Source organism: Dermacentor albipictus, chromosome 1 (assembly GCF_038994185.2).
Source record: "Dermacentor albipictus isolate Rhodes 1998 colony chromosome 1, USDA_Dalb.pri_finalv2, whole genome shotgun sequence".
Taxonomy (NCBI): domain Eukaryota; kingdom Metazoa; phylum Arthropoda; class Arachnida; order Ixodida; family Ixodidae; genus Dermacentor; species Dermacentor albipictus.
In genome coordinates, this window is record NC_091821.1 from 285032034 (window position 1) to 285055537 (window position 23504).

The 23504-nt window shown below is 47.3% G+C and overlaps 1 protein-coding gene across 3 annotated transcripts in view; it reads right to left on the reverse strand.

Moving 5' to 3' along the window:
* hfp (Poly(U)-binding-splicing factor hfp) overlaps positions 1-23504 on the reverse strand; it is a 322321-nt gene that overhangs the window by 112082 nt on the left and 186735 nt on the right. For all 3 annotated transcript variants that reach the window (XM_070531376.1, XM_070531377.1, XM_070531378.1), the window contains one exon: positions 1297-1486. In XM_070531376.1, the coding sequence (XP_070387477.1) occupies positions 1297-1486 (190 nt within the window). The remainder of the gene's footprint in view (positions 1-1296; positions 1487-23504) is intronic.

A 23504-nucleotide genomic window follows, 5' to 3' on the forward strand; every position in this document is an offset into this window, starting at 1 on the left:
AAAAAAAATTTTATTCATATCATGTCATTTTACGCATGCTTCTTGTTAGTGGAATATTGATCAGGGACAATGATAAAAGAAAATATTACAGTGAAATAAACCAGGTTTATTAACTGCATGGCACGAAGAGATGCCGATGACCAATGCACTTCTATGTAAATCTAAGAGTATATAGACATATATCCACGACATATACAGGGAGTTTTTTTTTTAGCTGCACAAAGTTTTTTTAAAGATTGCGTATGGCAGATAGCACAATTCTAACCTTTGATCTAGATTACTCGATGAGCCGGCCATTGCTTCTGAGAGAAATGAACATGATGAATTGAATACTTGACATAATTATGCTAATAAACTTTTTGATTAATTAGATTATGCCACATATCTCAATCATAAAATTCTAGCCACTGAGTTCACACGGCATATCCGTTTGGAACTAATTCTCTGGGCGGCACCAGTTCCGAGATATCAATTTTCAATGTCTCCGACGAAATGCACTGGTGTGCATTGAAATGCATTGAACCACAAAAGTCCTATCACCCAAAAACATAAAAAACAAACAGGAAATTAAGGAGGAACGCAGTGATGAAATGAACGACTTGCCCAAAATTTCCTATCTTTATTTTTTTTTTGTAATCCTAAGACCTTCCTTTGTCTTATAGCGAAAATTTGGAAGAAATAAACAGCACAATTTGAGAAAACTGCACTTTTTTTAGCATGTCGACTTCGAATAGGGAAGAAAATCGGGCTTCGGGAGGTGCAGATTGCACAAGCACACTTTTTCAGTGACGCAGCGCCGCCATTTTAGTATCGTCATAAACACTAGAGTTTGGAGATTCAGATAGCTGCAGCGCTGTGTTTCTCCATGCAAAAATAAATGCAACAAAAGCAAGTGTGAGAAGGGAAAACTAGCACTGTGATTCATTACTGCAGTCATGTAGTGCAAAGGGAGCGCTCCTATTGACTGATGTGAATTTCTGAGGCTATTCACTGGTGTGCTTGTTTCGCCCACATTTGTAGGCAGACATTTCAAGATCTGCCTGGTTTTCTCGAGTTTCTCTCGTTGCTGCAACATTTTGGGTGCTTTATCTGTCCATTTAACGAATGCCACTAAGTAAGATGCACAAGGGTAAGATGCAATACAGGCGATGACCGTTCTCAACACTACCCAATAATTTACCACTCTACAGAAGCATAGCCGGAATGTACAAATCAATCTCGACTCGTTAGTTCTTGAGTGTACAGGGCCTTAACATTCACTACTCTGAAAAGAAAAAAGAATGAAATAAAACCCACCTTGTGCTTGGGAGAACTCAACGAAGATCTTGACAACGATTTCAGCATTGTCATCCTCGGACTGCCGTTCTTGATAGATAATGACCCTCTTGACCGTGCCAAATCGACCGCACTCATCAGTCACCTCAGACTCGAGCTCATCATCCAAGTCCTCCACACCAACCATGTTTCGCAGCACAACAACACATGACTGCAAAGTGTGGAAAGAGTTAAAAGTGAGTAACAGAAGCACTACTGCATTGCAGATATATGAACGAGCTCTGATGCATTACTGCCACGTACTTACAATCTTATGTATTCATTCATCTTATGCACTTACTATTAAATTCTGAAGATTTATGTGCCAAAACCACAATACTATTATGACAATGAGCAAAACGTGAACAAGGTGAATGCAGGAGCCAATGTTTCGACAAGTGGACTTGTCTGACTTTGACTGTAAGATGGATTTGACTGTAAGATGTAGAGTTTAAATTCATGAACTTAAGCTCTACCTTTTACAGTCAAATTTCCGTTCTGAACGAGAAAGAAAATACAGAGAATCATACCTTATCCATAAGTTCAAGACATTGCAACCAATAGGCATAAACGTTTCAAAGGGAGCTTTAGAATCTATTCACTATGTGAAACTTCAAGCTATAGGCAACAACACTTAGTTGGATTTCTTGGCGTATTTCCCCCCCCCTTTTTTCTTTTTTTTTTCTCTCCCCCCCTTTTTTTTCAGCCGGCCTGTCAGACGCCCTTGACACGCCGGCTAACGCGCGAGCGTTGACAGACCGGGAAGGGGGGGGGGAGGTGCCCTGACTTTGACCTTGTACAAAGGGTTCCTTTACCCTTAATTCAACACGCTAACACATTTTCCCTCTTATCCACGTCCTCCCGCCTCACACCCTCTCCCCTTTAGAAGAACCCCACCTATATATACTGTGGCGAGGAAAGCATATGTCGCCTTGAAGAAGACAAGTCCACTTGTCGAAACGTTGGCTCCTGCATTCAACTTGTTCACGTTCTGCTCATCGTCTTGAATTTCCATCTCCCGCATTCCCCGTCTTTTCTCAATATTATTATGAGGCACACCATAGTGTGGGACTTAGTATTAATTTTTATTTTTTGGGGTTCTTTATTGTGTGCCCCATGCATGGTACACAGGCATTTTTGCATTTTCCCACATTGAAATGCAGATAACACAGTCTGGATTCAATCCTGCACTTAGCACTGCAACGCCATAGCCACTATGGAGGGTTACTATCTTTACCGGCAGAGGAAGCTCAGTGGTACAAAGGTATCAATCAACAGAATTAGGGAAATCAACTGAATTATGTAGTGAACCAAAAGCATTAATGTAGTGAGTAGGCTAAGGGTTCCAGTGGGAAGGCTCTTTGCGAAGGCATTACAGGACTGCACACTTGTTTAGAGTTCAGTGCACCGGTATATGAGTCACGAATTGAGCTACAGTAGTACCTCACTGGTATGATCCTGTTTCATACGATTTCCCAGCAACAACAATCGCATCAAGAACACAAAACATGACCCAATAGTATATTTATGCTTCTTTTGGCCGGTTCATACGTTCCCGGGAAACAATGTTTCAGCATCAACGTTCAGTACCAAGCACGTACCGTATTTACTCGCATAATGATCGCACTTTCTTGTCAGAAAAATTGACGCAAAATCAGGGGTGCGATTATTACGCGGGTTAAATTTCCCGCGAAAAGAGGAAAAAAACAAAAAACAAAAATGTCGGTTGGCGGAGCAAGCCAAACACGCCGAACGCAATTTTTTTTCTTCTTGCGAGTACATTACGTGCATTGAAACAGTTTTTTCCATATCAGTAATGAATAATATAGTTAATATCGGCAAGTTTGCGGCAATAACATAGCCATGTCCACTTTGAGGGGACAGAAACAGATGGGTGCACTTAGCTGCCAGTGACAGAAACACATGGCCAGCATGCTGTGGAAACTACGACATCTGTCTTCACTACTATCCTAATATGGCACGTTTCTGCTAAGGGTGGGTGAATATCTTAGCTGTGTTACAAGCGTCGGCGTATGAATAGGGTACACTTTTAACGTATCAGTGTAAACGTGGCTACTATCGTTGCCGCTCACAATTTGTTTCGTGCCCACGAGTGCAGATGAGAAGAATCGAAAGGCGCCTTTTTTGTTGTTGTTGAACACAACCATTATAAAGCCTACACATAATAAAGGCAAGTTTGGTTGCAGCTTTTTCCTAGTCATGGAAGAGCGAAAAGTGATGAAAGTAATGAAATGAGGCATCTACTTAAGATGTTTGGTGCGTGCAGACCGCTTGGTTTGTCTTGAAGAGTCGTTCATGCGGCATTCGACAGATGGTAAGCGCGATCAATATTAGCTAGACTTGGCACACGACATATCGCTGCGGCAAGTTCGGGGTGCGATCATTACATGGGAAATAAAAAGAATTGAATTTTGACGACAAAATTCAGGGGTGCGATCATTATGCGAGTAAATACGGTATCCAGAATTGCTTTTTCAAAGGGGGGGGGAGGTCCTTCGCTAATCCAAATATGAATAGTGCCCATCATTTACCATAAAGACGCATAAACACGCAAAAGAGAAATCAAATAAGGTGTACCTCCCAAGTACACCTGTAAGATACACTTCTCCCTTACTTGGCAAACAAGGAATCACATCAATTGGATTTGCGCAGGAAGAAAACTGCCAAGAACACGTAAACAAGCAAAAGTGTAAAATAAAGATTTCTAGTAGCATTTTTTGAATTAGCTCTGAAAGAATTATAGAGAAATATATATTTGCGGAACAATCAGTTATTTTGGATTCCACGTTTAATGCTCTACCAAGTGCCAAAACTGACTGGTATTGTTATTTGGGAAATTGCGTAACAATGCGTGGCCGCCGGTCCCGTACAACCGCGTAGAGTGGTGGACGCTGTGGTTCTAGACGGACTACACCCACCGCAGAAGGTTAGAAAAACACCCGCATAAGCACAGCAGAGGAGTGGCTATGTCAGGCGGCTCGACTGATAACTGTAGAAGCGTCATTCAAAACACACGGAATTATTCTCTACTTTTGACGGTGTTTTCTCTATTTCTTTTTTAAGGGGAGATGTGGGTCTTAAAACCAACTTTGTTAATTTTAGTGTGAACGGGATGATATTTAACAGTATTGTTCGGCTTTTTCTGCTGAGTGCAAATATCTAATTAGATTTTGTATATCTTCATTAGAACAAATGATGCAAAGTTTTTAATACAGAAATTTAATCAATTTCTTACGGGACTTTTCAAAAACTTAACTTTGTCAAGAGGAAAAACAAAGTATATGGCCAGAACGCCAGAGAGTAGCTCTAACCGGTGATGCTATTTTTATTGTTCTCAGTGCAATTATAATGCAAAAATACCAGATGTAAACATAATTTCAATATCTTTGCTAATTTTCATTTGTATTTAGTGGCAATTAAAATTTAGCCGGCATCTTTAGAAATAAATAAATAGCATCACCGGCTAGATCGATTCGACACAAATATATTGATACCAAGCATTTTGCTGGTACTTAGAAAGAACATATGAAGATACCCCGTAAGGCAGTGTGCGGTGTTTAAAAAAATGAAGCTGAGAAAAACGAGTTTGAACTTTTAGTTCACTATAACTTTTAATGGACTAACAATATGGCAATATAAATTGCACCACCATGTAGCCCTGTCTTTCAGCAACAAGTTCACGACATATATATGGCCATTTTGCAAAAATAACATTGAGATATTGGTTGCAAAATCATGCATAGTCACTGAAAGCAATGCCAGAAAGCTAGCACCACGAGCTTCACATTCCTATTTTAGTTCCTTGTTGTACAGAAGGCACACAAATGACATCCCTATGCAAATAAGGCTGCACAGAGTTCATGGCCACAACAAAATATGTCCTTTCCACAAAGTTTATGGCTAGAACAAAAAATTTGAATCAAATCCCAGTGGTGGTCGCCATATTTCAATGGAGCTGAAATGCAAAAAAGTTCCTGTGCTTGTGTTGTAGCGCTTCCCAAGTGGTCAAAATTGGTCCAGGATCATATCACCGTTTTGGAACGTAAAATTCCAGAAATCAAATTTAAAAAAAAAATTATCTCTTGCACACTCTCACAATTGTGCATTCAGCAAAAGGTCACACCTATACCTATAAAAGCTCAGGACTGTAGGCAGAGTCTGTTGGTGGCTTGTGCCTCTTTGCAAGCTTCTTTATCAAAGCATTTCTGTTTGTGTGATCCTTGTTGGACATGTGAAGCCTCCGACGATCCTTTCGCGCATGCCACACGTGGAGCACTCCAGCACAAGCTTGGCACAGAGCCCGTACTCCTTGGCGGGGTCCTTCGAAGCATCAGCGTTTTCTTGGCGCACACGGGACACGGCATAAGTCCAAAAAAGTCTTGCACCACGGATAAATCCACGATGGCAAGTTCCGTTACGCTGTCGCTGACGTCCTCTTTTGTGTCAACACCCAGCAGCTCAAACTTTCGCTCCGTTGCAGACTGCGACGCCAGGCGCCTTATCGGCGATCGCTGCGCGCTTGCTTCTTTCTTCGGTCGTGAAGAAAACGGTATCTACAGGGTCTGCGCCAACACGCGAGGCGTGGGTGGACGAAGTGTTGATGCTAGACGTACTGGGTTGCAGCTCGGAACTCGATCCGGCAGAATCTTCAGGCAGACCAGCAGCCGGCAACTCCGGGTACACGACAGGCTTATCCGTCTTCTGTCGTGCATTCCACGGCCGCCTTCGTGCCTTGCCGAACGCTTGACGCGTAGTAGTCTTCATACGACGGTGTCCTCCAGCCATTCGGGCAGCGAAAAAGACACTTTATCGAACGTTGTCGAGAAGCGAGCGGCCGAACGTTCACAGCGGCGCGATGAAACCACACAAACACGCAGCGCGCACGAGAGCGACCGGCCTGTCGGGAACGCGGGAATCGGCACTCAAACGGCGCCAGACCAATAGGAGCGAGGCGCGCGGGGGGCGTGCGCGCTTTGGCCAATCAGCGGCACGGGCGCATCCTTCAGAAATGACGCGATAGCGTCGGTTCCTCCTCACCTACGCCATATTGAACCGGCGCAAAATACGCACAAAGAAAGCAGCTTCCAAACAAGCTCAAAATGGCGCCCGCCGGCCAACGCGTTCGCAAATGACGACGGCGCGAAGTTCGAACATTTTTGGCGATTTTTTGCTAATTCCACGGCCACCCTGGCCCGTATAGGTGTTCTTTTTTATTATTTTCCGATTAAATTTAGGTTCTAGATTTCGCGGAGGGATTCTTGAATGTATAAACATAGCGAAAACGCACTTTTTCAAAAATCAACTTTTTTGCGATTTTTTGACATTTCAAGACCCGCGTCTCCCCTTAAATAAAAAGATGCTGATCCATAAATATTTTCACAAACAACGGTTACGTTTCGCTTTTCATTCCTGTCTGGCTGTTACCTCTGCGCTTTTCCTAAGTAGATCGCTTAATTTCTAAAATCCTTGGACTCTGTTTCCAGTTGCCAATTATGCATGAAGAGTGCTGTACAATTAGGGAAAAACCAGACGAGGTTTCAGGTGACAGACATATTGCTTACGAGTTTAGCAGTTATTGCAGGGTTTGAGAATGGATGCTGTTTTGTATTATTTTATTTTCCACCTTATCTAACCTATATCACGGGTATGGTTCCGAGGATCTGCCAGCATTACAGCGAGCCGTCACTCGAGGAAATAATGAAGCAAAAGAAAAAGTTAATTGTAACTGGAGTTTTCTGGGGCCGCAGCTCCATCCATGAGCATACAGACCAGCTGACTACGAACTGAATCCCTTTCCTGGTCCCTGGATTAGTCTAAACAAAGGTTGAACTAACGAAACAACAGCAATGCTCGTGATCGTTGAATACATGGTGACAACTGAACTCATCTCGAGTTAATCGCTCGGGCACCGAATCGATGAGGAAACTGGCCTTCACACCCCAGGAGATGCCGATAACTACTGCCATCTAAAAGGAGTGAAAAAGGCAACAGAATGTTGATCACCGAATAACAGCTGTCAAGTCTCAACATTGATCTGGCAGCGCTTTAGGAATGTGTGTGAGGAGTGGTGGCTTGGGTGGGGAGGGGGGGGGGGGAGGCTGGGTACGTGCCTGTTCAGTACATTGCTAAACTGCAAGCGTATGATACGTTTTCCGGTCAGTCGATCACATGTAAACAAGAAAGGTGCGCGAAATCGAGAACAGCAGCCGCCCACCACAGTGGCAACATGCACTCAATTTCTTATTCCAGCACCAGCAGCGTACGCTGCTGGGGCTCGAATTTATCAGTTTATTGATAATTTGACAAAATTTTCATAATTCATAATTATATACATTATATATTATATACAATAAAATAATTAAATAAAATTATAAATTGAATTTGTCAATTTTATTCATAAAACAATATTTTCCAGAACGTCATATATGATTAGAACAGAGCTGTAATCCGTGCTGGCACACCAATCTGATGTTCCTTTTATCATGAGTACATTGTACTCTACATCTTGATTTCTATGTACCTATGTTATTGATAGCTTGATACATTCTTGTTATGTAATGTTAGAAAATGCAGCACTGTATTTGCCCAAAATTTGTAAGCTATAAATTTTGTTAAAAATTTTTCGATATTCAATTTGATATTCGGCATTTTTGTTGATTCAATTCAAGATCTACTATTCCGTATACTCATATCCCTAGTTTTCAGCTTTTGTTGTCTGCCGTGTGCAGATATTTAAGGTGCCTTCAGAGAAGGGGATGGCCGGCGTCGCATGCCGCTCATGCACGGAAAAGTTGCATTTCTACAGATCTCAATGCACCTGCGTGCAAGTTTTCGGACTGAGAAATATGTACTGATGCAGAAGAAAAGTTCGGTTTGTCAGATTTTACAATGGAGTTTCGATTTCGTGCCAAAATGTTTCAAAGCTGCTGTGCACTGATATAAAGATATCCTGCACGTTCTAAAGGTCACAGTTCTTATGTGCAGGGTGTTAACATCCTTTGATCGGGATTATTTGCCAGCAGCCGCGCAGGAAGACGGCTGGTAGTCAACCTCAGCATCGCACTAGGGCTAGTTACTAGAGTTGACGATTTCTTTTATATCTCAAAAAATTTTTTACAAGGAAAGATTATATTTACTGGAATATTGCACAGGTCTTCGTACATGAAGCAACAATTACATTTCTATATCACTTTTTTTTTACAAGATACTTGTTTAGATATTTCTTTCAAATTCTTTCTAATAAACATGTTGGTTGGAAATAGTACTGTGGACAAGAGAATTTCTTCTTCTATCATTTGAGACTATACACTTTAGTCTGATGAATGCTCTGTGATAGGAAAAAAAAGTGTTTACGAGACTATGAAAAAACTGCTGCTTTTCCTGTGGGCGGAAAAGTGTTAAAGGGATCCTGAACCATCCATTGGGCTTGGTGTAAAAAAAAAAAAAAAAACATTTCGTGGATACCATATGCTGCTGTAAATATCTCAGCCAAATTTTGCAGTTGTGCGTGGTGCATGGAGCTTGCAAGCAGAGCACGAAGTCACCTTTGTCAGACACACTCTTTTTTCAACAGAAACCTGCTTCTAATTCCTCTCAGGCCCAAATATTTCCCCAAATAGCAGATTCTCATATTCGGCTGCTATCTGCCAATAGCTGACACCAATCAAAAAGAGTGTTTGGATCAGTGCACTTCTTGCTACTGTTATTGTGTATATTTATCGACACAGTTTAAGGGGGTACGTGGGTCCTAAAAATTTTTTTCTTATTTTTGGGTGAATCTTTAATAAACTCCACTGTCTGGGGTAATTTTTCATGCCGATTTCAGATCTGTAATTAGATTTTTTATGGCTGTAGCAGTTCAAGAAATACTGAGGTCTGAAGTCAAATTAATTTCAAACTCGTTACGGGGCTTTTTGATGATTCCGTCTTTCTAAACCAAAAACTAAATGCATGACACCATTGCTAAGGACCTACTGTAGGGGGTGATGCTATTCGTATTAGGAAACATTTTACGGTCAAAAAACAATCTTGCATTTATGATGAAAATTTTTTCTAATTAGCAGCGAGTACTATATCTGAATGTAATTTTCATGACGGTGCAAGAGTAATAAAAGTAGCATCACCCCCCAGATCATTTCAATGCGAATAAAATGATACCATCCTTGTCATTTTTAACCAAAAACAATCCAGAAAAAACACCTGTAAGGCTGAGTACAGTGTGCAAAAACATCGAACTGAAATACACGCATTTGAAGTTTCAAACAAATGTAGCTTTTGCTGAAGTGAATCTACAGCAATACAACTGGCACCGTTTTGAAGCTCAATGATTTGTAAGGATGGCCATACTAAATGTGTGACTGTGTGTCATTTTTTTCATTTTGTAGAATTGACCATGATACTGAATGAAGGGTCTGAGTGAAAGTAGCCTTCCAGGTCATCTTCACCTGTCGATGGCTGTGGAACTTAGGATCAGAGAGCCAGTGATAGATATGCAGCTGCTAGGTGCTTTCCAGAATTGTACTTTTGTATGATGCCTCGATCACTTCTGCAGCCAGTTGTTGGGCCAGACCAAGGGGCATAGTGAACAGATCTCATGATGAGGTTCTCTTTATGAAGGGGGGGGGGGGGGGGGGTATGATAGATATTGTTATGAGCTATCATGATATTATGATCATAGAGTAAATCACCATCGCTGTTTGTTTTTCCCACTACAAATGTAATCCCACCCCTTATGTAACACCCCCTGAAATGGGGGCCTTTAAGGAATAAAACTGAACTGAACTGAATAGAGTGAATGCGCAATATTGTCAGGTGGTAGTGACGTTAAATGACGCAGTAGCAGTACTGTGAAAGACAAAACTAGCTTTTATTGGGCGAACCTGTGGCCACAAAACAGGCTACACTTAAAGCACAACGATAGCGGCGAACACAGTTGGCAATCGTCGAAAATCTGATCAGCGGGTCAAGCGCGTCGGCTTTTATACAGCAATCATCGAATGTTCCAGACTAAACGTTGGGACCCGCATGCCTTCTAAAATGTTCTACACCATTCGTGTCCAGCGATGAAATCAGATAACACAAGGTTCGGCGACAACAGACAGCAGATAGAAGCATCGATAACTTTCCAGAAACTTCGGATACATGCAGGCGCGTCCCGCGCTGTGCGATAACATTTGTTCGGCGGCAAAACTTGTCGCCCGATAAAGACAAGTACACGTGTCAATACCCCCCTCTTAAAGAGCATCGACCCGATGCTGCAAACAAACGAAAGTAATAAGTAAGCACTCATAGCAAAGTAAAAAGCAAAATAAGGAAAGTTCGTTAGCGTCCGTAAAATGGTTTAAGACGCACCACGTGGACCACTTCAGGTCGTGTGTGACGTCGCTGTGAATGCGAAATGCCGTCTGGCACGACCTCATAGTCCAGTGCGCCAATACGTCGGATGACCTTGTAGGGTCCGAAATAGCGTCGCAATAGTTTCTCACTCAGTCCTCGTCGGCGTATCGGGGTCCATACCCAAACACGGTCGCCGGGCTGGTACTCGACGAAGCGTCGTCGGAGGTTGTAGTGTCGGCTGTCGGTCGTCTGCAGGTTCTTGATTCGCAGGCGGGCGAGCTGTCGGGCTTCTTCGGCGCGCTGGAGATAGGTAGCGACGTCAAGATTCTCTTCGTCCGTTACGTGCGGCAGCATGGCGTCGAGCGTCGTCGTCGGGTTCCTGCCGTAACCCAACTTGAACGGCGTGATCTGTGTTGTTTCTTGCACCGCCGTGTTGTAAGCGAATGTTACGTACGGCAGGACGGCATCCCAGGTCTTGTGTTCGACGTCGACGTACATTGCTAGCATGTCGGCGAGGGTCTTATTCAGCCGCTCCGTAAGACCATTCGTCTGTGGGTGGTAGGCAGTTGTCCTCCTGTGCCTTGTCTGACTGTATTGCAGAATGGACTGGGTGAGCTCCGCTGTAAAGGCCGTTCCTCTGTCGGTGATGAGGACTTCTGGGGCACCATGTCGCAGCAGGATGTTTTCGACAAAGAATTTCGCTACTTCGGCAGCGCTACCTTTCGGCAGTGCTTTAGTTTCAGCGAAGCGGGTGAGGTAGTCCGTCGCCACGACGATCCACTTATTTCCAGTTGTTGACGTCAGAAAGGGTCCCAACAAGTCCATCCCGATCTGCTGGAATGGTCGGCAAGGAGGCTCGATTGGCTGTAGTAATCCGGCTGGTCTTGTCGGTGGTGTCTTGCGTCGCTGACAGTCTCGGCATGTTCTGACATAACGGGCGACATCGGCGGTCAGGCGCGGCCAATAATACCTTTCCTGTATCCTCGACAGCGTCCGAGAGAATCCAAGGTGCCCAGCGCTTGGATCGTCGTGTAGGGCGTGCAATACTTCTGGACGCAGTCCTGACGGGACAACAAGAAGGTAGTTGGCGCGCACTGGTGAGAAGTTCTTCTTTACGAGTAGGTTGTTTTGAAGCGGGAACGAAGATAATCCTCACTTAAATGCCTTAGGGACAACGTCGGTGTGCCCTTCCAAATACTCGATGGGGTTTTTCAACTCCGGGTCTGCTCGCTGCTGTTCAGCGAAGTCTTCTGTGCTTAAAATGCCGAGGAAGGCGTCGTCATCTTCGTTATCTTGCGGCGGCGAGTCAATGGGGGCGCGTGATAGGCAATCGGCATCAGAGTGTTTTTGTCCGGACTTATAGGTTACAGTGATATCATATTCTTGCAGTCTTAGGCTCCACCGCGCCAGCCGTCCTGAAGGATCCTTTAAATTCGCTAGCCAACACAAAGCGTGATGGTCGCTGACGACTTTGAATGGCCTGCCATATAGGTACGGGCGAAATTTCGCTGTAGCCCAAACGATGGCGAGGCATTCCTTTTCGGTTGTAGAATAATTGCCTTCCGCTTTTGACAACGACCAGCTAGCATAAGCTATCACGTGTTCATGACCATCTTTTCTCTGGACTAGCACGGCCCCGAGGCCTAGGCTACTGGCGTCAGTGTGGATTTCGGTATCGGCGTGCTCGTCGAAGTGCGCAAGTTAGGGCGGCGACTGCATGCGTCGTTTGAGTTCTTGAAATGCGTCGGCCTGCGGCGTTTCCCACTTGAACTCGACGTCAGATTTAGTTAGCTGTGTCAGCGGCTCAGCGATACGTGAAAAGTCCTTGACAAATCGCCTGTAGTAGGCACACATGCCAAGAAATCTACGCACTCCCTTCTTGTCGATGGGCTGCGGGAACTTTGCAATGGCAGCTGTCTTCTGTGGGTCGGGGCGAACTCCAGACTTGCTGATGACGTGGCCTAGGAATAGAAGCTCATCATAAGTGAAGCGGCACTTTTCTGGCTTCAGAGTGAGCCCTGATGCCTTGATGGCCTCTAGTACTGTCGCAAGCCGCCTAAGGTGATCGTCGAAATTTTCGGCGAAGACGACGACGTCATCCAAGTAAACAAGACAGGTCTGCCACTTCAATCCTGCTAACACCATGTCCATGACGCGCTGGAATGTTGCAGGCGCCGAGCAGAGTCCGAATGGCATGACCTTGAACTCGTAGAGGCCGTCTGGCGTGATGAAGGCGGTTTTTTCGCGATCTCTCCCGTCGACTTCTATTTGCCAGTAGCCAGACTTGAGATCCATCGACGAGAAGTATTTTGCGTTGCAGAGCCGATCTAATGCGTCGTCTATCCGTGGTAGGGGGTACACATCCTTCTTTGTGATTTTGTTCAGTCGACGATAATCGACCCAGAAACGTAAGGTGCCGTCCTTTTTCTTCACCAAGACAACAGGGGATGCCCACGGGCTTTTCGACGGCTGGATGATGTCGTCGCGCAGCATCTCGTCGACTTGTCTTATAGCTTCACATTCTCGCGGCGAAACTCGGTAAGGGCTCTGGCGGAGTGGTCGAGCGCTTTCCTCGGTTATTATGCGATGCTTGGCGACTGGTGTTTGTCGAATCCTCGAAGACGTCGAAAAGCAGCCTTTGTATCGTTGGAGCAGACTTTTGAGCTGCTATTGCTTAATCACGGAGAGACTTGGCTTAATGTCGTAGTCTGGTTCGGGAACCATGGTCGTCGGGGTAGATGCGGCGGAATCAGAGAGGACAAATGCATTACTGGTTTCCAGAATTTCTTCGATGTACGCGATCGTCGTGCCCTTGTTGATGTGCTTGAACTCCTGGCTGAAGTTTGTCAGCAACACTTCAGTTTTCCCTCCATGCAGTCGAGCGATCTCTCTTGCGACGCAAATTTCACGGTCTAGCAGTAGACGTTGGTCACCCTCGATGACGCCTTCTACGTCGGCAGGCGATTTGGTGCCTACGGAAATGACAATGCTGGAGCGAGGCGGGATGCTGACTTGACTTTTGAGCACACTTAAGGCACGGTGACTACTAGAGCTCTCCGGTGGTATCGCTCGATCTTCAGACAGCGTTATGGACTTCGACTTCAGGTCAATGACTGCGCCGTGTTGGTTCAGGAAGTCCATGCCGAGAATGACGTCTCGCGAACACTGTTGCAGGATAACGAAGGTGGCAGGGTAAGTCCGGTCATGAACAGTAATTCTTGCCGTGCAGATTCCAGTTGGCGTAATGAGGTGTCCTCCAGCGGTCCGAATTTGGGGACCCTCCCATGCAGTCTTAACCTTCTTTAACTGGGCAGCGATGTGTCCACTCATTACAGAGTAATCGGCCCCTGTGTCGACTAAGGCAGTGACTGCGTGGCCGTCTAGAAGTACGTCGAGGTTGGTGGTTCTTTGCCTGGCGTTGCAGTTGGGTCTTGGCGTCGGATCACGGCTGCGTCGTGTTGAACTGAAGCTGGATCGTTGCGTCGTCAAGTTGTCTTTCGTCGGTGTAGTCTTGGCTTCGCGGCTTCTTCGGGACGGCGGCGTGTCGTCATTAGGTCGTCAAGATGTTTTCTTCGTCGTGTTCGTCGACGGCGGAGGATCTTCGTCAGTTCGACGTACAGCAACCGCACCTCCATCGGTTGCTGCTTTTAGTTTTCCGGATATGGGCTCGCAGAGCGGCCCCGGGCTGGGCCGGTGTATGGTCGACGCTACGGCGACAGGTAGCGGCCTGGTGACGGCAAACGGGACGGTCATCGAGGGCTCCATTGAGTAGCGGCGAGGTAGTCGGCGATGTCACGTGGGCGCTCTCCAAGCTTTGGAAGCGGCGCGTTGACGGCGAACCCTCTCAGTCCCATGTCGCGGTATGGGCATCGGCGATACACATGGCCGGCTTCTCCGCAGTGATAGCAGAGCGGCCGGTGGTCGGGGGCTCGCCAAATGTCTGTCTTTCTCGGGTAGCTGCGCTGGGCGACGGGTGGGCGTGATGGCGGCGGCGGGGGTGGTCGGTGGAATTGCGGCGTTGCAGGGCCCTGGCGCGGTCGTGGAGGGGGACCTTGACGGCGGGCGATGGCGGCGTAGGTCATCGCTTCTGGCTGGGGCTGCGATGATTGTGGTTGTAACTCGGGAACTCCGAGCGATCGCTGAACTTCTTCTTTGACGATGTCGCCAATCGAAGCCACTTGGGGCTGCGACGAAGGCAAGACCTTGCGCAGTTCCTCGCGCACAATGGCCCTGATGGTCGCCTGAAGGTCGCCGGAATCCAGTCCTTGGATGGCGTACTGCGGCGTGAGCCCCTGGCGGTTATATTGCCGGGTGCGCATCTCCAGAGTTTTCTCGATCGTCGATGCCTCTGCAGAAAACTCAGCTACGGTCTTCGGCGGGTGACGAATAAGTCCTGTGAAAAGTTCTTGCTTGACGCCCCGCATCAGGAAGCGGACTTTTTTCTCCTCTGACATTTCACGGTCGGCGTGCCGGAAAAGACGGGCCATCTCCTCCGTGAAGATCGCGATCGTCTCGTTTGGCAGCTGCACTCTGGTTTCTAGTAGTGCTTGGGCTCGCTCTTTTCGTACGACGCTTGTAAACATTTGTAAGAAGCCGCTTCGGAACAGGTCCCATGTCGTTAAAGTGGCTTCTCGATTCTCGAACCAGGTCCTGGCGGCGTCTTCCAGTGCGAAATAGACATGCCGCAGCTTGTCGTTGCTGTCCCAATTGTTAAACGTAGCGACCCTCTCATACGTCTCGAGCCAGGTTTCCGGGTCCTCGAATGTTGATCCGCGGAACGTCGGAGGGTCCCTGGGCTGCTGCAGCACGATGGGGCTGCCACTGGGGTTGCCTTGTCCACAATCTTTTTGGTCTTCTCAGGTAGAAGTCCGTGCTCCGGGGGCAGTCCTTGCAGTCGGCGGCTAGCACGCTGGTCTTGGGCTACGTTGGTTTTGTCGTCGGGCTTCGGGCTTGGATCGCGGCTTTGCGGGGGCGTTCGGTACATGAACGCACAAGCACCTCCACCAGATGTCACGTGGTAGTGACGTTAAATGACACAGTAGCAGTACTGTGAAAGGCAAAACTAGCTTTTATTGGGCGAACCTGTGCCCACAAAATAGGCTACACTTAAAGCACAACGATAGCGGCGAACACAGTCGGCGATAGTCGAAAATCTGATCAGCGGGTCAAGCGCGTCGGCTTTTATACAGCAATCATCGAATGTTCCAGACTAAACGTTGGGACCCGCATGCCTTCTAAAATGTTCTACACCATTCGTGTCAAGCGATGAAATCAAATAACACAACGTTTGGTGACAACAGACAGCGGATAGAAGCATCAATAACTTTCCAGAAACTTCGGATACATGCAGGCGCGTCCCGTCCCGCACTGTGCGATAACATTTGTTCGGCGGCAAAACTTGTCGCCCGATAAAGACAAGTACACGTGTCAATATGCTTGGTTGCGGGTCTGAGGCGCCAACGCCCGAAATGCCTAGACGCGGGCTCGAGAAGTCGACACTCGATAATCTTGTTCGCACAGTCCGAGGCGCCGACGCGCGAAATTCTTAGCCACGGGCTCGAACAGTCAACACTCAATGCTCTTATTCGCACACTCCGAGGAGCCGACGCACAAAATGCCTAGACGCGAGCCCGAGGAGTTGACGCTCGATGTACTTAGTCGCGCAGTCGGAGGCGCCGATGCACAACATGCTTAGGTGAGGGCCCGAGATGTCCGCGCGCGGTGTGCTTGATCGACGAGTCGGAGACTCCTATGCGCGAAATGCTTAGCAGCGGTACGAGGATTGCATGCGCGATGTGCTTGGTCACGAATTCCGAAACTCCGTGTGCTGAAAGGCCTAGCCACATGTCCGAGGATTCTGCGCACGAATTTTGGTCGCGAAGTCCGCATCGCCGATGACTGGAATACTTTGCCGTGGGTCTGAAATGCCCACAAACGTAGGGATCGGCCACACTACCGCAATATCCACGTAGCACCCGGTTTGACAAGTTGAGATTAGGGCGAGTGGAGCCTTCCAGGCTCGCGAGGTGCAAAGAGCCGTGAAAGAGCCGAGCAGGCGACGCGAGCACCGGACCAACAGCGAACCGCGCTGGAGTCACGTGGCAGGCACGGCCAATCGCAGACTCCGGGACAACCTTCAATAATTTGTTTTTTGTGTGCTTGTTTCTGTATGGAGGAGATAGCTGAAATGGCAAATTTGAAGGTGGAGAAATGCGCTTTCCAATGACACCAAGATGGCGGCGCTCGGTTGCGCCATTCCAAAGATACTGTGGCTTGAAAAAACGCGGTTCTTTCTTGATTTTTGTGAAATTTTTCGCCACCGTGGCTGATAAAACAAATTTTTTTAGAGCACTTCTACATGGTTTATATGGATGATATTTCAGAATCAGATAGAAGAAGAGTGACAAAAACCGAAAATGTGATTTTCAAAAATTATTTTTTTGGCCATTTTTCGCGATGTAAAATCCGCATCCCCCCTTAATAAATAGGGTGAAGTAATCAAAATCTGCATTTCGAATTTTGACAAAAATTACGTTTTTCTGGAAGTCTGACTGTCGCACTAGTGCGGACTATGGTCTACTAATGCTCAGCTGTGCCCTCCTGCATAGGAATGAAACTTTGGTCACACTGCTTATCAGTGTCATAGCTGTCGAGTCTTGCTAATTTCTATCAGTTTTGAACACACAACCTCGAACCACATAAAACTTCACGTCAGATCAGACATATGCTAGCCAGTGTGCGCTCACTCCTGGCAGCTTCTTGCTAGACGCCGTGGCAGAGATTGTTTCGTAGTAAGCTATTGACAACTCTTGCAAGTTGGATGTGATTACAATCATTTGGCCAAGCTGGTGCTGCACAAAGGCAGTCCCCACCAGGTAGCACAGCCAGACTGGAGCACATGAGCGCACACTCCAGCCCTATGATGCACAAAACAAACGCTGCGCTTATGCACTACAGTTGTATGTAGCTATGGTCTGCTGCATAGTATAGGTACGACTGCCACGTGGTGCTGCGACAAGCTCGCTTGCTGAGCGCACTGCAACTCGCTCAGGGCAAACGTGTTTGGCGCGGCGTAGGTGCCAAAATCAGAAATAGTGGCATTAACATGAACACACAAAATCAAATTTGCACTGCATGCTATAGTGACATTCAGTAGGCTGATCGTTGGGGGCACACTCTGCTTTGCCATAACCTTCACAGTGTAGGGCATTGGAGAAAAGTGGGAGCATCGCGAAGGGCATCACAGGCTATCTTTGATAGCCAGTAGCTCCACTTCATATGCATGCACTCAAGTACTTTTTGCTGCGAAGTCTTTCTGATATAGCCTAGTTGAACTTCAAACGGATTTCTCGACTTCTCTAAAAGGCGCTTCAGGCACACTTTAATTTTCTGATCAGCACAAAGAGCTTACTTTAATTTTTTTTGCTTTCGCACATCACGTGTATGAGCTGCACCCTGGAAATTGGCCCTCAAATCTAGAAAAGATGATTGCAGCCATTACTCACATTTTTATGCAGTGGAATCTCGATAAACGGAAATTGCTTAAACGGAACTGCCTCTTAAACAGTACGCCACCTCATGGTTGGTTGGTTTTGTATACATGCAATTGTATTCAGCTTTGTCTCTCAGTAAATGGAACTCCTGATAAATGGAACTAATTTTCCTGGTCCCTTGAGGTTGCGTTTAAGGAGGGAGGCTACCTTGGAGATCGAACTTTTTTATTTATTAAGATATCCAGATGAAACTTTCAGGGTACGTTCACACCACCGAACTATGCGGAAGAGCAAAGTTTCGTGAATATGTGTTTATTGGTTCCAAAGTTATTGAGGTCTAACTAGGTGGCTCATGTGTATGAGCCTGGAGAAACCTCAGGACACCGTAAGAAGCTGAAATTCACTGTGATGAACCCCTGACAGATATCCCAGGGGGTTACAAAGCCCTTTTCTTTAATTTCCCCTCCAAAAAATTTTAACATAACTTTGAATTTGATGTAGCCAATAATGACCACATTTATCAAAAACTAATTGCTTATTATAAATTAACTGCACCAGCTTTCAAAAAAAGAAGCTTGTTACGCCTTGGTGAAGTCATTCAGGAACAGAATAAAAAAAACGGCACACAAATCTGAAGAGCGGTTCTTGAGATAACGCCTTCCCCAGCACCACTACTAGCGAAAAAATCCATTCTGAGAAAATGGGCCTTAAAGTTGAACACGTTTTTTATTACAAAGCTCTTACGGAGCTTCTAATTAGCTCTTACGGTTTCATGCACACACAGTGTGTTGGATTTTCGACTGGCGACAACCGACAGCACAGTTCTCCTGCTGAAAGTGTCTACACAGTCGGCTCTTGCTGCGGAAGATAGGAAGTTCGATGCTCGTACAAGTCGCATATAGCGCTTTCGTGCACCGAATATCTGCACTGTCTTGGGCTTTGTTGCCGGCATTGCGTGCAGCAAAGAACTAGAGAAAAAAAAAAGGACCGCAGAGAAAATAATCTAAACGATAGCGCAAGGCTACGAGCAGCTTGCAAGCAGGCGTCTGTTGAGGCGGACGGAGCAAGGGGCAACAACAACGCGAGTGGGCGGGCGCGGCATCGAAGGGAGCAGCCGCCGCCGCCCTTATCACTGTGTGCCAACGAGCAAACCGCTTCGTTCGAAGTTGTTAAGTGCCGTACCTCTGCCATAGCGCGCTGGCAAAGAGCCGAAAAATCACATAATGTGCTCGCTGCACTTTCGTCCAGAGGATTACAAGTTCAACGCCGACTTACTGAAGTCGCATGAAATGCCTTTCCAAGCAGGGCGTCGTCGTAGTAGTATGCAACGACGCCGGCAGCGCGAGCCCTCAACAGCAGGTCACGTTCATCAGTGCTTAAATCGCTGAACTCGAGCCCAGCATCGCGAGCTAATGTGCCGTTGTCAGGGTCATCCATTGCAACGAGCGTCGAAGTTGGCGTCATAAAACAAAGAACCAGCTTATCGTGATGCGCTTTCCCTTCCGCTAGCCACCATAGTTCCGCTTTCACGCTGCTGTCAGCTCTATCTTGGCTCTGTTTCAGGCTGCGCGTTTGCGTTTTGTGCAGAAAACCCGTAGCGCCGTCTGCGGGAGCCGTTTTACTCACCGACGGCGCAACATACTGTCAAAGAAAGCTTGTGTATTTTGATTTTAAGTGTGTTTCCTGTAAACACAGCACTTTTGGATTGTGTTTATGGATAAGTTCTTGCCCATCGTCGAGATTCCTATGACCTCTGACATTCCTTAGAATGATTTGTGTATCCATATTTAAAGAAAAATTGGTGCTGTGTTTACGGAAATGGAGGTGATGCCTTAGGTTACAGAGCTCTTTCGAGGCCCTGTAACAGGAGTTCTGCCCTTTCTGGAGCGTTCGAGGGAGCCTCGCTGCTCCTGAAGCGCTTGGCGCGCCGTGGGGATAGGTGTTGTGTCCATTGCCTCTTGTGAGGCGCCGGACACGTACTCTTGCGAGCGAGAAGTTATCAGATCAGAGAGAGTCCCGCCTTGGAAAGCAAGACCCCTGCGCCCACCAGCCCGGAGGTCGATGGGGCTCCCTGGGGGATTTGGCTGCGCCGGCCGTTGCCAGCGCTGGAAGGGACTTGGGAGGTTGAGGCAGCCTCGGCTGCGCCCACCTTCGGGGTCGATGATCCCTTCTCCTCGGTTGACGGAGCAGCGCTAGCTGCAACCACAGCGGGGGCAGATGGCGTAACTGCCGACTCACGGCTTGTGGGTCGGACAGCCGCCGGAGGCCGTTGTGACGCTGCCCCCTGACGCGCCACTTCGGCAAAGCTGGCCTTAGGAAGGTATGCAACCCGCCTGCGTGCCTCCTTGAATAAGATATTTTCTTTCACTTTGATCGTTACGATTTCTTTTTCTTTCTTCCAGGATGAGCACGACCGCGAGTACGTGGCGTGCTCCCCATCACGGTTTACGCAGTGGAGAGCGTTCTGACAAGTTTCAGTGGTGTGTTCTTTGGCACTGCATTTAGCACAAGTTTGGCGGCCTCGGCAGCTCTGCGAGCTGTGGCCGAAGCGCTGGCATTTGAAACAACGGAGTGGGTTTGGCACGTACGGCCTAACACGGAGCTTGATGTACCCGGCCTCGATTGACTCGGGCAAGATACTTGATCCAAAAGTAATTATTAGGTGCCTCGTCTGAATCTCTTTACCATCCCGCCTCATCTTAATTCTTCTGACATTGATCACATTTTGTTCGCCGAAGCCCTCCAGGAGTTCCGCTTCAGTCAGCTCAAGCAAATCATCATCTGACACAACACCACGGGTGGTGTTCATTGTACGGTGTGGGGTTACTGTTATGGGGGGTCTCCCCAAACGACACTAGTTGCGGTAGTTTCTCATATTGTTTTACATCGCGGAGCTCCAAGAGGAGGTCGCCGCTTGCCATCCTCGACACCTTGTAACCTGGACCAAAAACATCAGTCAGGGATTTTGAAACAAGGAATGGTGAAATATTTCGGACTACTTTGTTTGGCTTTTCAGAATGAATAACGTGAAAGCGGGGAAACTTCTGGGTTTGGCGTCCAAAAAACTTGAAGACATCTTCAGTGCGCCCTCGTTTCTGAGGGCGATCAGCAAGGGAGGGGAAAGAAGTTTCCATTAAAAAATCTATATGTTCGGCAACAGCGCTGACCACCCACCACGGGGGGGTGGTCAGCGCAACGAGGGGACGAGCCCAATGAGGGGACGCGGCAGAGCTTGCATACAAGTCTGCACGACGCCAGTCGTACGCCGTCACTATAACCGAATATGGTGTACCCAAGGTTGGATAGCCACACAGGGTTAACCCTTGCCGCCAGGAGAAAGGAAGTAAATAGAAGAGAGAAGGAGACAGGAAAGGTCAAAAAGTGAGAGATAAAGACGAAGATTCGAGGAGGGAGAGACAGGAAAAGGCGACTGCCGATGTCCTCCAGGTGGGTCAGTCTGGAGGTGCCATCTATGTGACGCAGAGGCCAAAGGGGTGTGTTGCCTCCGCCGGGGGCCTTAAAGGTCCAACACCCAGCATTAGCTCAACCCCCAGGATCCCCCTTTTCCAAGACACGGCTAAGCCGCGCACGGCTACACGCGGGAGGGTCCAACCCTCGTGTGCTCGGGTACGTGGTGTCGCAACACACCAAACGCCTGCTGACGCAGACGCCCCTGCGGGGGACGCTTCAGAATGCATTTTCTCTTAAATAAGTCTCTTCTTCGCACGAAACAAGCGTTACGAGGTTTCTGGGATGGTATTTCAATAGTCCACATTGATTTAATATTAACCTGTAGTGTCCCTTTAATGCTCTCATACACTAGGTTGAACATGGTTGTGTACACTGGGTTGAACATGGTTGTGTGATATGATGGACACTCCAAAAGTTGAATAGCGTGGTGTCATAAGGTTTTTTACAGCTCAAGGTGTTTTCTAAAAAGAGATTAGTCGCCGTTTGGCCGCCTTGTACGTTGCACATTGCATTTCGTTGGCCACTGTGAAGCGCTGGAGTAAAGGGTTCAAAGAAGGACGTGAAAATTGCAAAGACAATCCAAGACTGGGCCAAAGCCACCGCGCAATCACCCCCAACACAATTACAAAGGTTGATAAGCTGATTAGACAATAACAGGATAAGCATCGACGAACTGGCAGAGCATGTAAACATCAGTCACGGTTCGGTTCATGCCATAATTCAGTAACATCTCGGCTATCAGCTCTTGTGTGCACAATGGATGCCCAAAATTTTGAACCACTGCCAGAAGATGAAGAAGGTCGGTGCTGCCTTGACTCATCTAATCCGGTATCACAAAGAGGGTGACGACTTCTTGTCTGCAATTGTGACAGGGAACGAATCATGGTGACACTACTATGAGCCTGACACATGAAGCCAAGGCTTACAGTGGTAATATTCGAATTCACCACCCCCAAAGAAAGCAAAGGCCGTCATTTCCGCCGGAAAGGTGCTGTTGACTTTTTTTATCTTCAGAGGCCATTACAGTGAAACCTCGTTAAGCCGTAGTTGGCCGGAGCTCGGAAAAAGTACGTACTAAACGGTAGTACTGTTAAACCGAATAGCATGAGATCGCCCACTTACCGGTCGAAAACGGAACCCAGAGAGAGCGCGATGAAAGGGGAAAAAAACATTCAGTATTTATTCACTTCGCGGGACAAAAGTGTTATTTTCGCTTGATGCCGCGGCGGCCTAGCACGAAGACCACAGCGGCCTCAAACTTGCTGAAGCTGCGTGCCAGCTTTTCAGCCAGCCCCCTCTTCTCGGCAAACACTCGCATGGCAGATTCCTCGTTCGCGTTACATATTCTCCGTGCACGTGCGCAGTAGTGCTACAGAAGTCCCGGAGGCGCCTTTTTCATTGCCGGCTGCCGGAGTTTGGAATACTTTTCATTTGGAATAGAGTTACATTATCGAGCCGCTGCTCTCGTCGCGACGATTGCATTCACGAGGCTGACGTAACGCGCAGCTTATGCCACTGTCGGGCCTGAATCGCCCGTGCTGTCGCTTTTCGTGTCGTCCTTATCACTGTCGCTAGTCGACACTTCGGCAACAACACAGGCAACGATGGCGAAAAGTCAAACCTCGTAGCCGACATGTCTTCGCGGTCGCAGCAGCGCTGCCGCGCAACTTCTTCGCATTCCAAATGCCACACATTGTAGTCAACAGCAGATCCTTGTTGCGTGCCAGCGCCGACTTCTTCGTGCCACGTTCGACAGCACGGACGATGTCTAATTTTTCTATGCTGAGCACCCGGCGTCTTCTTTATCCGAACCTCGGAAGGACGCGAGCCGTCGTTTGGACGACGCCATTACGCTCTCTGGCACGGCGT